General features: G+C 47.7%; 1 protein-coding gene across 1 annotated transcript in view; it reads right to left on the reverse strand.

Moving 5' to 3' along the window:
* Window positions 1–15029, reverse strand: part of LOC147448498 (FACT complex subunit SSRP1-like) — a 72713-nt gene that overhangs the window by 27997 nt on the left and 29687 nt on the right. The window contains exon 11 of the mRNA XM_086521082.1: window positions 10058–10203. Within this exon, the coding sequence (XP_086377208.1) occupies window positions 10058–10203 (146 nt within the window). The remainder of the gene's footprint in view (window positions 1–10057; window positions 10204–15029) is intronic.

A 15029-nucleotide genomic window follows, 5' to 3' on the forward strand; every position in this document is an offset into this window, starting at 1 on the left:
TGGTCATCACCCGAAGCGGAATGGATACTTTGCATGACGGTGATGAGCATGGAGGTGGTGAAGAAGAATATTCCCACCAGGACGTTTTTCCGACCCTCCCCCTTCCCCATCTATGCCACAGTTTGCATCAAATCCTATGGAGGCTTTGGTCAAGTCAATGATGGACACGATGCTACAACAAGAGGCGCAACGCGCCACAATTGATCGCGAGCCCGAGCAAGCGCGCTTGGCGGCCGAAGAAAGATGGTTAGCCATAGAGTGTGAGCGTGAGAAAGCACGCTTGGCACCTGAAAAAAGACAGGCAGCCTTGGATCACGAGCGTGAGCAAGCGCGCTTGGCGGCCAAGGAAAGAAAGGCAGAATTGGATCGCGAGCGCGAAGAAAGACTAGCCGCCTTGGAGTTAGAGCATGAGGCGCAGACAGACCAACGCAAGAGTTGGGCCTACAAGTACTTACCTCGAAACCCGAGTCGGTCAAAGATGTTGGTAGTTCATCAAGTAGCACAAGCAGAGATTCGGACTCCAACAACCCAGTCACAAAGAAGATCATGTTCAGTAAGTATGACGGTAAGATGGATGCTAGTGTTATTCATTCTTGGTTGCATCAATTTAATGCCTATTTTGCAACAACTAAGAAGACAGGAAATAGCAAGGTTTTGATGGCAGCCATGTACCTTGCCGATGATGCCATTAATTGGTACCACGCATGGCAAGAGACAGTTCACCACGCACCTAGCAGAAACTGAAGAAGGCGCGCCCCTTTCCTTCAATTGGGCCGACTTCCAAGACAAGCTCAAGACGCGGTTTATGCCACCACAGTACCTAGCACGGTTGAAAGACGATTGACGCAGTCTCAAGCAAAATGGTATGCCCGTTATGTCTTTCTCTAATCGTGTTTTGCAGCTCGGCACCCAATTACGCAAATTGGATGATGAGCGCAAGGAGGCATTCCTTTATGGATTGGACGAGTATATCAAGTATGATGACGAAATACTCGATCTAATCAATCTCAACAAGGCGGTAGCGAATGCTCTCGCACAGGAGATAAAGCGCAATAAGGGAAAGCCTAAGGAGAACAAGTCCTCTCACAGTACCTCTCAGACTCCTCAGAACCCTCAGAACGGTAACTCAACGGTAAGAACGGTAAGAATGGTAAGAAAGGTAACTCTTCTAGCCAGCCTTCCTCTAATCCTTCGGAAAAGAACTCTCAAAATGAATCTAAGGGTAAAGCTAACACACTTGCTAAACCTAAGCTCACCCCAGATGAAAAAGCTACACAAGGAATCATAGGAGTCATTTATTCTAAGGAAGGTCGATGTTATCATTGTCACGTCAAGGGGCATATAAAGAAAATACGTCCTAAGATTGAATCTAACGAATCTAAAGAACCCACATAACCCACATCCTTTGTTAATGCCATAAATAAGAACACTCGTGTGTCCCAAGTTTCTCACGATCCTATCATTGATGAGTCTCTCATGAAGTGTTATGGTCATGTGAATGGTCAACACAAGGTGGTCTTGTTTGATTCTGGTAGTATGCATGATGTGATTGGTGACTCTCTTGTCGAAAGAGCCCGCTTGGACGTTCGCAAGACATCTCCTTTCGAGGTGTCGAGCTTTGCTCCCGGTATGGACTCTCTCATTACACGAGAGTGCCTTGATTGTTGTTCACTGTCCAACAAGTGTCCTTCCACAGAAAATTTGTAGTGTCTCCTATTTCAAGATGTGATATGCTTCTTGGCATCCGATGGTTTCATGAGCATAACCCTCTCATTGATCGGGACGACAATACTTTCACTTTCAATGCCAAAAGTGACTCTCCCATTGTCACTCATGGAGAGAAAGTTGTTCATTCTTCATCTCTCATTCTTAGTGTGCAGGTGAAGCTTGAAAAGAAAAAGGAGAAGGAGACTCTCTCAGTCTTTTCTTCTCCAAAGCACGACACACATGATTTGCATAATCGAGCTGTGATTATTCACAAGCATGATGATTTGCATGATAAAGATGTGATTGTTCACAAGGATTATGGTTTAGTTGATGCTTTTTCTAGTGAAGCTACCCTCATTGCAGATATGATCAATCACGAAGAACCAATCTTGGCTCTCGAGTCGAAATCTAAGGAACCCACTAAGGAAGTATTGTGTGTTCCCATGATTAGTCAGCACGCATTGTTCGAGTGTTTCATTCGTGACGGTTTCTTGTATTTTTGTCACCGTCTTTGTGTTCCCTTTCAACAAGCATGCCGTATTGTGCGATGCACATGATTCACTCATGAATGAGCACGAATGTATGCGGATCACTATCGAAAAGAAGAAAAGTTTGCATTCAAGGAATTCACATTCCATGTCTCTTCCTTGGCATGACACAGTCTCAGAACGAACGCAAGAAAGATTGACCATCAAGCATCTGCATTTTCATTGTGATTTGCCATAGTTCATAGATTTAGATCAGAAAGTCAAGATTCGACCCCATTCTTTGCGCGTGTTTGGTGAACGGTTTGGCACTCCGTCACTTGGTTCATCTCAATTGCATGCACAGTCTTTTAGGAAGAATAGCCTTTTTCCGGTCACGCTACATGGAATGGATATGTTCATGTTTTTGTGTTGGAAGTGGTTTCAAGAATTTTCCTCCTCGGAGATTCTTGAAGAAGGTAGACGCACAACCATAGCCGAAGTTGGAGCATTGAAGCAACCACAGATCCCTTTGTGTCGCTTTCTACGCGCCCAGAGAAGCAAGCGTTGCAGACCTTTATGAAGTTCAAGTATCGCACGACCCACGCATCAGAGTGGTTCGACGAAGAGTCCTTCCCATGATTCCAGACATTGTTAGCGATCTCCCTCGACGCCATACAGTTCGGTACCAATAGGTCACTTTAAAAAGAAGGGGATGTCACGTGCACATCTAACCCTATGTGCATGTGGACAAGCTACTTCAAGACTAGGGTTCAAGTCAGCTTAGGAAGTGTTCTAGCACGTTGCGAGTCTGTTCGCAAGCCGTGCATGTCCAGGCACTTAGACTAGTTGCATATCCTCTCGTTGCACACAGCATGATCATCAGAAATACAGTCAGTAGCCATCATGAGCATTTTTTAGTGCACAACCCATTTTCCATATTTTAGCCATTTTTCACTTATTATTAATAAGTGACTTTGTTGGGAAACTGGGAAGGGCAAAGTTGGTAAGTTAATATATAAGAAAGCTAGCGCTAGCACTTTCTGGTAGAAGAGACATCACAGAACCAAGTTCTGGCAACGCACCTTCTCAGTAAGACCCGGCAAGACAACCTAGCGTTTTTCAGCCAACAAGACTACCTAGCGTTTTTGCAACAAATGACCCTAGCGTTTTCTGCAGCAGCTTAGCTAGCGTTTTCCGACAGATCAGCCTTGGCATTTTGTAGCTTTGCAGATCAGCCCCTGCGTTAGCAGACCACAGAGATCAGGCCTAGCGTTTTTGCAATTACAAATCTACATCAGCATTTTGCAGATTTCCGGCAACAGAGCCAACCCTAGCATCAGCGTTTTCAGTTTTCAACAATTAGACTTCGCGCAGCAACCCCCAAACCTCGCAGAGCTCATCTTCGTGCAACAGATCCTTGCCGCACGGTCAGATCAGCCAGCGTTTTCAGTTTCAGCCCGCTGTTTGCAAATTTCAGCATCTGCATTTTCAGCACATCGTCGTTGCGTCGTTGCTTCGTGGCCGTCCTCACTGACACAGTGTCAGCATTCAACAGATACCAGATTTGCAGATTTCAGCCCCTAGCGTTTTCAGATATCAACCAATCTCATCCGCCATCATCATTGTCGTCGACATCGTTGGCAAGTCCATTGCATCTAGACCATTGTACCAGATTTGTGCAATCAATAGCATAGACACCTCTCGCCATAGAGAGTGGGGCCCTTGGAGGAGGGTTTGACAACATTCTAGTGTTGTATTCTTCTCTCTCTTTCTCTTAGTCTTAGCACCTTCATTCACAGTGTTTATCCACTTTGTTTGTGATCATTTGCACTCTCTCACTAAAGGAACAGAAGGCTCTCCCATCCGTAAGTAAAAGGAACCCTTGAGCATAGTTCGGAGCACTCATCTTGAGCAAAGATCAACATTCACTTCCTTTGCACCTTACATTGGAAGCACTCTAACTGCCAAGTAGTGTTTTGTTTGAAGTGTAATTTCCAATCACAGGTTTATTCGTGAAGTTCAAGTAAAGTTTTTCAAGAAAAGATTCGGGTGAAAGCTAAAGTCTACCGCCCTACGGGCCGGTTTCAACCGGGAAGAGTCAAGACTCGAGGACTCGAGAGCAAGCCAGGCATATTTGTTTCTAGGAAGGTCCCACGAGCGAGAGAGAGAGAGAGAGAGAGAGAGAGAGAGAGAGAGAGAGGCTCTCCATTCTAATAACAAACTGCTCAAAGAAGTGACCAAGGGTAATCCGGCATAGATCTGACATGCCCCGATGGATAGACCCGAGGCACACACAATTCCAACTACTACTGTCATCTACTCTTGCACACGAGACCATTGACACGATCTCTACATGGACTACCATGCCTCTTGAGAAAGAAAGGCACTTTGGCGGTATCTCCTCCTGGTAAGAGTCATCTAAAGGGAGAGAGACACTCTTTGTGAGGTGAAAACTGCGGGATCTGACTACTGAAAACTGAAAACGCTGAGTCTAGGGCTGATTCCGTCGCGAAGATCTGCAAAAACGCTGAGGTTGATCTGCAAACCAAAAGCACTAGGTTGCCTGCTGCTCCAAAAACGCTAGGGCTGAATTCTGCCAACGCTAGGGCTGCTGTATTCGGCTGTCGGTTTGGATCTGCAATGCAAAACCGTTGGAGTGTCTGCAGCAAGTGAAAACGCTGGCTTATCTTTGGTCCTTGGCTGAAAGCGCTAGGTTTACCGCCGGTGGGGGGTCCTGTTGAGAAGGTGCTTGTTGAACGCGAAGTTCCTGCTGCCTTTTCTGCCCAAAAGTGCTAGCGCTAGGTTTCTTTATATACTTCCTCTGCTAATTTTCCCTACCCAATTCCCAACAAAAGTCAATTAAAAATAATAAGTGAAAAATGTCAAAAATAGGGAAAATAGGTTTAATGCACTGGAAAATGCTCCTGATGGATTCTGATGGTCATGTTGTGTGCAACCAAAGGATATGCATCTAATCTAAGTTTCTGGACATGCACGGTCTGCGAATAGACTCACAAAAGTGCCAGATCACTTCCTATTCTAAACTGACTTGACTAAACCGAACCCTAGTCATGCTGTAGCTTGTCCACGGACACATAGGGTTGGATGTGTCCGTGGACAAGCTACAGCATGACCAGGGTTCCGTTCAATCAAGTCAGTCTAGAATAGGAAGTGATCTGGCACTTTTGTGAGTCTGTTCGCAGACCATGCATGTCTCCCTAATGTAGAGCTGCCAGAGATCTTGTCTGAGAACACGATTCCTCTCAGTGTGTGAGAGGCGTATATGAGGAGAGTCAAGATCATACTGAAAAGGAGGCAAGTCTGTGATGTCCAAACCATGGGATGTAAACCACTCTATGACCTGTGAGTACCATGTTCTCGTGTCACCCTCTTGATGCAGTTGTATCGATGCCTCAAAAGCTCTAAGGGTGAGTCTGTATGGTGGGAGCTCTTGCATGGGCTGAATGAAACAAATCGTCTAGAAAAGGGCCTCTACTAGCGTCAACGGTGTGGCTAGCTCAGCTCTGATGATGTCATGTGGGACTGAGGGTTTGTTGTGGAGCAAACGAGAGATCATAATGATTTGTGGGCGCTCTATCTGTGTCCATAGAGGTGCTGAGAGTCCTGGTGCCCATACTACCGCAGCATACATCATGGTAGGTGTGACTAGAGTGTCAAAGAGCCACCCCTTGGTGAGGGGCTCCTTGAAGTGAGCTTGATGGCATCTACACTCTAAGGTGGCCAGTGCTGCATATCCTCGTGTGATCCGGTCTCGGGTTGCCTGGGCCATGGAAAATCTGCCAGTGGTGCCAGTAAAAGACACCCCCAAGTAAACATATGAATCGACCACCTCGACCTATCCGCCTGCTGCTGCTGTAAGTGCTGCTCTACTACGAACTGTCCTGGAGGTATGGAAGATCATGACCTTGGTCTTGTCAAGGTTCACTGTGAGCCCTCTGTGTGTGCAAAAATCATCTAAGGCTCGTAGGTGGCTCTGTAAACCCTCATGTGTCTTAGAAACAAGGATGATATCATCAGCATAGAGCATGATGTGGAGTGGTATACCTGCCAAGTCTAAGCCCGCGCCGCCTGCTCGTAGGATGTAATCTGAAATCTCGTCGATGTAGAGACCAAATAGAGTCGGGGAGAGAGGGCATCCTTGCTTCATATCGATGGTGCTAGCAATGGGATCCGATAGTCCACTAGGGCATCGCACTCTACCTGTGACTTGTGCATACAAGGAATGAATGGCCCATATCATGTCAGAGGGTATCTGTAGCTCCTGAAGGCGCTGAAAGAGTCTGTCTCTGGGGATCCTGTCAAATGCCTTGCAAAAGTCCACAAAGCAGCAGTAGAGTCTCCTCTTCCGCGCCTTCGCTCCGTCTATCAGACAGCGAAGCACGAAAATGTGATCGATGGTCGAGAAAGTGCGTTTGAATCTTGCCTGTCTTGGTGCCCGTATCCTTGATGCCTCTACATGTGTGCTAAGCTCTGCCTCAAGAACTGCCCCGTATAAATTGGCCAGTGTGTGGCCAATCATGATAGTCTTGTAGTTCCCTAGATCCAAGGTGTCGCCAGATTTGTGGACAGACACAATGGTGTGCATAGTCCACTAATCTGGTAGTCCCTCAACCAATGCACGATTGAAGAGACGTGCTATCAGGGGGGAGAGAGTGTATGCCGCATAGATCAGGTGCTCGTTGTGTAGGCCGGTATGATCTGCTGAGTGGCCGTGCTATAGGCGCCGCATGGCCCTCTCTACCATAGTAGATGTAAAGAAAGTCGAAGTGGTAGGTCGAGGGTCGGATGGCTCTGGGATCAGTGGCTGCCTAGGTATTTGGTATAGGCGCTCGACATAATCATGTCAGGTCTAAGGGTCCTCTAGTGGGGTAGTAGGACGTGGCTCTCTGAGAATCCTCCATGTTGTGGCGCAGTCTGTACTCATGAGAAGGTGGTATAGCTCAAGCTCTTGCTCCTCCTCGAAGGCCCGCCTTTTACGACGTGTAATGGCCTTCATCTGTCTCCTGACCTCGCTCTCGGGGATCTTCTCTAAGGCTCGTCGAGCCCGTAGCTGTCTGTATAAGTCTCTGTACTCCCTGTCGTGAAGAACTATGGAGAGCTGGCTAGTGACTGTAGGGAGTGGTGTATTTGGATCGAGAGCATAGATCCCCTCATATACATGTGATGAATAGACTCAAGCAAACTCATGTGTGAAATGTATGGTAGTGTGTGGTGTGGGTGTGGGTGGTGTGTGTGAAATGGATGAACCAGTGAAAGAGAGAGCAAGATAGCGTGGTGAGCCCCGATAGGTAGTGGTGGGATGGTGAACGATGTGAGCAGATGGACTGTCTCTCTGAGGGCGATGATGTAATCCACTGTACTACCTCCGCCAGATACCAATGGTGGTATGCAAGTCAAGCCTCCAAATGATGGCCATTGCGCCATCCCGTTATAAATAACGAGACGGTGTTGTGATCCCAAATGGAGTATGTGTCTCCCATATGGTGTGGGTGTGGTGGTGTCTCCGGAGGTCCTCTCTACCTCTATGTTCTCCATGGTGGAGAGTAGCTCTTGGTCATCGAAGTCGTAGATGTCACACTGTCTACTTTGTGTCCTGGCGTTGAAGTCCACCATAAGGAAGACTTCCCCTAGTCTGGAGTACTCCATGATCCCCTCCTTGAGACATGTATATGGTGATTGTGTATCATCCTCCTCCTCTCCTACATGTGTATGGATCTCCTCTACCCCTGCTCCTCATGTGCAAATCTAGAACCGCTAGGTGCGAAGCAGCAAATGGCAATGTATAAAGTGTGCTCCTTTGACGACAGCTCAATCCGTATCCACGCGTAGCGTGCCTCTGGGTCGCGGGCTACTGTCTGTATCCTGATATGAAGTGAGCGGCGATAGAGGATTGCTACTCTGCCAGATCCTCTAGAAGTCTTGTGCCATGTGCACTTCTTGTGTAGAGAGTCGAGACTCCCACTGGTAATCCTGTACTCGAGGTAGGCCTCTCTCGGGACTCACATATATCTCTGTGAATAGAACAATGTCTTGGTCATGCATCACCTCCTCCAGTCTCCCTGGATGTGTCCAGAGAGAGCCAGTGCAATTCCAAACTGCCATGTGTATCTCCTCGTATACTGTCCCATAGGCCGCAAGTCCATATGCTACGGCCTTGCCATCAACGATGACTCGACCGTCACAATAGGAGGCCCATTTCCCCTCTTTGCGTGCTTCTTGTACTCGAGGCATGCATACTCTCCTATGTTCTACTTGCATCTTTGTGAGGTCATCATCAAGGTAGATGAGTGCCCCTGTGAGGCCTCGTAGGATGACCCTCTTGCGGATGAAAAGGGTATGGGCTTCTTCCGATGGAAATTGGAGGATGAGGGCCCTCTTTTTGGTTGGGTCTTTACCGACTCTCCAAGCTTTGGTAAAGGGGGTTGGGTCTTCTATCTTGTACCCAAGTTTGGTACATAGGGTTTTGCCATCTTTCTCGGGAGTGGAGTCTTTCCCTTCTTCCATGTAGGTGACTCGTACATTTTTAGGTGGAGGGCATGCCGCATCTTCTCCTCTTCGAGTGTGGTGTGTACAAGGAGGGCCTCTTCCTTGTGAGCGTCCTCTTTGGCTTCTTTTTTAAGGTTCTTCTCGACCACCTCCACCCACCCTTCCTTTGTGGCCTCGAGCTTGTCTTCCAAGCTTTCGGTGAGAGCTTTGGTGAGTTCTTCCTTGATGGCCTCTTTGGTTTCATTGTTTATTTCACATTCCTCGGGCTGAGGGATGCGATTGAAGCATTGAGGATGGCCATTTGTTCTTGCATCTCCTCCTCCTCCTCCTTTTTCCATCCTTCTTGGGCCTCCTTCCACATCGCGAGCTCCTTCCTTGTCTCCTCGTCTTTAATCTCTTTTTCTTTGACCCACTCTTCTTTCTCCTTATTCAAGGCTTCCACTTCCTTCTCGAGCTTGGAGAGGCGGTTGATGATAGTGTTGATGGCGGAATCCGTCATTTTCTTGTTCTCCTTGATTGTGGCATTGAGCTTTTTCGTCCATCTTGGTTAATTCCTCCTTGGTCACTCCTCCTTTTGCCATCTCGGAGCTTTCTTGATTTATTCGTTTGTCTTTCGCGACTCAAGTGTTGAGGGGAGTCATGATGAAAGATAGGGGTATGGATGGATGTGGCTACGGGTGTATGGATAATGTGCAATGAGGGGGCAACACGGGGGGGGGGGGGGGGGGGGGTTGGTTTGTTTTGGATGTGAAAGTGCAATGTGTATATGTGTGTGTAGAGAGGCGGCAGCAGGGAGAGGGGGAGGGATACGGGCGGCAGCACTGGTGCAGGTCCAGCAGCTACACAATACGTGGGACTAAAGTGGGGCGGCACCACTGGTGCAGGTGCAGCAGCTACACAGCGGGTGGGACTGCAGTGGAGCGGCAGCACTGTGGGGGAGCAGTGCGCAGGTAGCAGCAGGCAGGGCACATGTAAAAACAGGCAGGAGTGGTGGCGGACGCTGCGCGAGGGGGGGGGCAAGAAAGCAGCATGAGAGAGAGAGAGAGAGAGAAAGCACACCTGACCACCGTTGTAGACAACCTATCCAAAAGAGGGAGAGAGAGAGAGAGAGAGAGAGAGAACTTCTATTCCACACTTGTTCTATCCATTTTTTTCACATTCTTTCCCCTTTTTTACCCCACTCAAATTCATCGACAGATAGATGTTGAAGACCATTTCTTCAGCTTGATCGTGTCCTTCACTGCTTTCAATTGGAGCTGAAGTACCATTTTTCTCTCTATACATTGAGTACTCTACCACAATATTATTTACAATGTACGCAAAAGATAATGCAAGCTGGAAAAAATCAAAGGTCACATAATCAAATAAAGTCTTACTTGATAAAATTAAAAAGGTTGTGATACTCATTCCGTGGAATGTTACGAAACTGATGTTCTTGTTCACTTTTAAGGCGAATAGCTAAATCAAAGTAATGCGATGACGAGCCTCCAGCACCATGTCTCTCAAACTCCAAGTAGTCGATCTACATAAAGAAAAAAATCACATAATGTGGTGTGTTTCAACGGTCCAAATCTCTTTCCCTCTCTCTCTCTCTCTCTCTCATAGGTCATTTTGGCCTCTTGAAGACGTTTAATATAAATTTCATTTCATTTCATCTCTCTCTCTCTCTCTCTCTCTCTCTCTCTCTCTCTCTCTCTCACAAATTGCACCAAGAGCTGAGCGCATAGGCTTGGGCTACTGAGCGCAAGGTAGGGCTGTTGAACGCGCAGGGGGTGTAGAAATTCCGCAAGATGACAGCTGACTGGTTCGGCGAGGGCAAGGTGCCCAACATGGAGAACGTTCTACCAAGACTAGCTGCAACAACAAGAGCACACCCGGTTGTGGGGAAGTACTCGTAGACTTACACCAATCTACTGCTTCACAGCTCTAGAGCATACATGTACGACTAGTGTGCCTCCGGGATGGCCACCCTTTGCATATGCATTTAGACTGCACTGTCCGGCCGCCCACCTTTGTCCGGGCGCCCTCCTAGTTCATTTATTTCTTGTTGGGTCGTGGGGGGATTTTCCAGGCTTTGCCCTACCTCCCCTTGGGCACCTAGTGGGGCATGTACGCACCTCAGAGGGCCTATCTACAGCGGTTCACTCCACTATTGGAGAAAAGCAGGGTTGCCCGCTCTCTCCTACTCTATTTAGTATGTATGTGGATGAGGTTTCTGGCTAGATTGAGAGAGATGGTGATAGAGGTGCACAGCTGGCAGGGTCATGGATTCCACTATTGTTATATGCTAATGATATTGTGTTGATCTCCGACTCTCCGGAGGGGATGCAACGTCACTTGGATGCTTTGCAGAGGTTCGCCCATGAAAGTGGTTTGTCTGTCAACCTTGGTAAAACCAAGGTCATGGTATTTAATACCACCCCACAGTAGATCAGGAGGTCAGTGGCCGCATTCACATACGGCCAAGAGACGGTGGAGCATACAGATGCTTACACTTACCTTGGAGTGGTTTTCAGTGGACCAGCATTTTCATTGAGGAGAGGAGTAGAGACTAGACTAATCAGAGCCCATGCAACATTGGGTAGATTGGAGAGGATGTGTTCACACGTTCAGTTTCAGGAGCCTCGGACGAAGCTCTGGCTCTTTGACACTTTGGTGGCTTCTGCATTGCTATATGGAGCTGAGATTTGGGGACCTTCATTGGACCACCACGGGAGGACAGGTCGCACTGATGGATGGGGGGCAATGGAGAAGCCACTAGTCTCTATGATCTCACGGCTCATTAGAGCCAAGGCTTCGGTACCACGTGCCATTATCCGGGCAGAGCTAGTGGTGGAGGCGGTCACCAGATCTGTCTCCTTCATACACCACACGTGAGAACTTACCAGAGACAAATATGTCCGCCTTGCACTTGAGTCCTCTCGACAGTTAGCCATGCAGGGAGATACAACACGCTAGTACGGGGAGATGACATCATGGTTTCAGGCACATGGGTTCAACATAGACAGATTGCCCCCCTTCCAGTACTCACAGGATGCACCCTCTTCGACTCTTACACAATCCAAGATCACCAGGCTCATCCGCCAGGACCTGACTCAGCTAGACACCAAGAGGACATGGATACAGCCAGCACAGGAGTTGGGCACGAAGATGGCTTTCTACAAAGAGCATCTTCTCCAACTTACAGAGGACAGCTTTGTGACGAGGCCCAGATACATGGACACCCACTTGTCTCATGGGATACGATGCGCTATTGGCCAGATACGCAAATCTTCACACCAGCTGCTGCGGATCGAGACTGGGAGATACAGTGGAGAACCGACAGAGGCCAGGACATGCCTCCTATGTGACATAGAGCCTGAGACAGAGTTACACTACACTTGCCACTGCCCCGTCTACTACGAGATACGTGGCTGCTTCCACTGCTTGTTCAGAGAGGGCTTTGGACCACTCTCCGGAGTCATGTGATACGAGGATCAGAGATGCTTGGGTCTGTTTTAGTTGTGCAGACACAGAGAGAGCCTGATGAGGGGAGAGGCTAGCCAGTCTCAGAGACGGATCACAGACTTCTTTAGAGCAGACACTGAACACCCGGAGGAGCTACTACCACAGGAGAGCTCGTCGCCTCACACCAGAGGCACACTGATCGACCGAGCGACCAAGCTAGGGAGATCCAGACGCCCACGACTGCAGAGGACTACACAACATCGACGGAGGCTGCATCAAGGGATTCGGATCACTTTGGCCCGACATGCACGTTGCCCGGTCATGCTATTGACCATGGAGGAGATTGATGAGATCCGTTGGCGACTGATGCTGGATCTTTTGTGATTTAGCTATCCCGCCTAGCTGCTTACCTCACATTTAGCAGTTTAGGATTCCATAGTATTCTATTTTGTCATTTTTGTTACTCTGACCTTGTATCAGATCCACCACATTGTAACTTTCTAGTCTCATAGGTCACTTTGGCCTTTTGAAGACGTTAATATAACATTTCATTTTCATCTCTCTCTCTCTCTCTCTCTCTCTCTCTCTCTCTCTCTCTCTCTCTCTCTCTCTCTCTCTCTCTCTCTCTTCCGCACACGCACACTCTCACAAGTACACAGGTTTCAACGGGGCATCCCGGCACCGCTCTATGATGCCAGCACGCCGCGTGAGGCAACAAAAGCAACAGGAGGGCAGAAGCCTCACACGAGGTGCCGGAGGATGGACCAACTAGCCAACCTCGGAGATGAAAATATCTATGAAACCCGACCTAAATCAAAAGCGACATTTAGGCGGAGGATTGGAGAGAGTACACTATCACCAGAATCTATGAGAGTACAGAAACTTTTAGGGTTAACCATGCCTATTTGCATTGTCCCAAACACATTCCCTGGCATATAGCATGTGGAAGGTCCAGTCATAGCTTGAAACATTGAACCACGTCCAAAATAACCAGGATATAAAGTAGGTAACGGAAAGGTCTGACGAATAGCCTATTCATTACTCCCTTGACCATTCACAAACGGTTCCTTGTCCAGGTAAAGCAAATTGCTTGGGATTAATGGACACCGTTGGTTGCTCAATCACATGGGCTTTCCCTCGAGCATCGAGAGACATCTGTGCATTGGAAATCCCCTTTTCTTGCAACGGCTCAATCATGTCCTCTGTCAAAGCCTGAAAACCCTGTGTAGGAGCCTGTAAAAACTCCTGCATCCTTGGTTGTTGGCCAATTTCTGAAACATTTCCATGTTGCTACGCAGTTGAGCTCTAAATAACCTGTCCTCTTCTTGAAGAGTTGGAAGGAACTTTCTTTGTGCCTTGTAAGGAAGATTCCTCTTCAAGTATTTGGTCTCTCTTCTCTTCCATAACGACAAGCTCTGTGTTGCTTTCACCCACAACAATCCACGCTGCACTTTTTGAAGAAAAAGTGACTATCTTGTGAATGGAACCATATAACCGGCCTGTACACAGTAGAGGGTGGTACTTATTCAATTACCTGTTAATTTTACACAGAGCACCAAGAAGAAACGAGAGCATAGATAGGCCTAGCGACTAGACCATCACTGCACACACGAAGACCGACACCTTGTAGGCCCCAAAGACTGACGCCCCTTTCGGTATATCTTTATTCAGTTGAACCAAACACTTATGTCAAACTCTCACCTAGCTGTCCAAACCTGTCAAGGGCTGAAATTGCAGGTTTCTGACTTGATTTCGGCAACATAACGACGCCAAAACCCCTATAGGTCAAAAGTACACCTTTGGGACGGATTCCCTCGCATTTTAGAAGCTTTTTGGTGAGCTGTAACAGAATTTCAGCGTGCTATAATTCCCTATTTTGTCACTGCCACGTGTCCAAAGCCCTATCTAAGCATCGCAAGGCCTTCCGACACTCCCTTGGAGTTTTCTTGCAGTTTAGGTGCGAAACCCTAAACCTACAGAAAAACACATGCTATAATTCTCTGCGGATCGTTGTGGGGGAGCAACGCGTCTACACACGTTTCAAGAGCTCCCGCATGCAAGGGACAATCCCCCTATGATTTGGACGAGTTTACGCAAGAAGACTCTCCGAATTCGCAATCTTTCACGATGGAATTGTGCATACCTGTGGGGGATTAGCAATTAGCTAATCCGGTACTTGTTCAGAAGGCGGTTGCCTTGGCAAACACGCATAAAACCCCCAAAAGTGTACATGATCAACCGAGAAGCCCGACTAGTGGGGCATCACCATATATGCAAAGGGGAGAGAGAGATGCGCGAGAGCAAATCGTCACATTACATGAGACAAGGAAGAAGGCAAGCTTTCCATTAAAGTTGTGATCACCTGCAACCACCACTCACACATACACTGTAGGTCACTTCGTCAAAAATCAATCTCCACTCTCAATTAGGGCGCCCCCTCTTGGGATGAGAACTTCTTAAATTGTGTGTTGACCTGCACGTTGCTCTCCTACTGCCATGTGTCCAGTTTGCCTCTTTTGAGTTAATTCCCTAGTTCCCACCAACTTATAAAGTTGTAAGTGACTTCACGAGTGGCCCAAATTCTATTTGGCACACACAGGCTTCCATACTCATCAGAATTTAATGCTTTTTGGCCTGACCAGTCCCAAACTGACCGCCCTAGATTCCCAATGTGAGAAACGCGTTCGGTCGGAACCGTTTCACATGGGCCATGCAATGTCCACTTGCACCTTTTCAAGGGTTCCGGGGGAAACAAGTAAAAATAAACTAAATAAAAAATATGTAGTACATATTTAAAGAAGGCAACAGGAAAAATACACCTCCTAGTGACAGCCCCTTCAGCCACTCTTAGGAGAGCATCTTGTCAGAATAGGCAGCGGAAGATGCGATGAAGACAAGAAC

The sequence above is a fragment of the Adiantum capillus-veneris genome, chromosome 10, assembly GCF_014529385.1.
Source record: "Adiantum capillus-veneris isolate H3 chromosome 10, ASM1452938v2, whole genome shotgun sequence".
NCBI classification, from domain to species: domain Eukaryota; kingdom Viridiplantae; phylum Streptophyta; class Polypodiopsida; order Polypodiales; family Pteridaceae; genus Adiantum; species Adiantum capillus-veneris.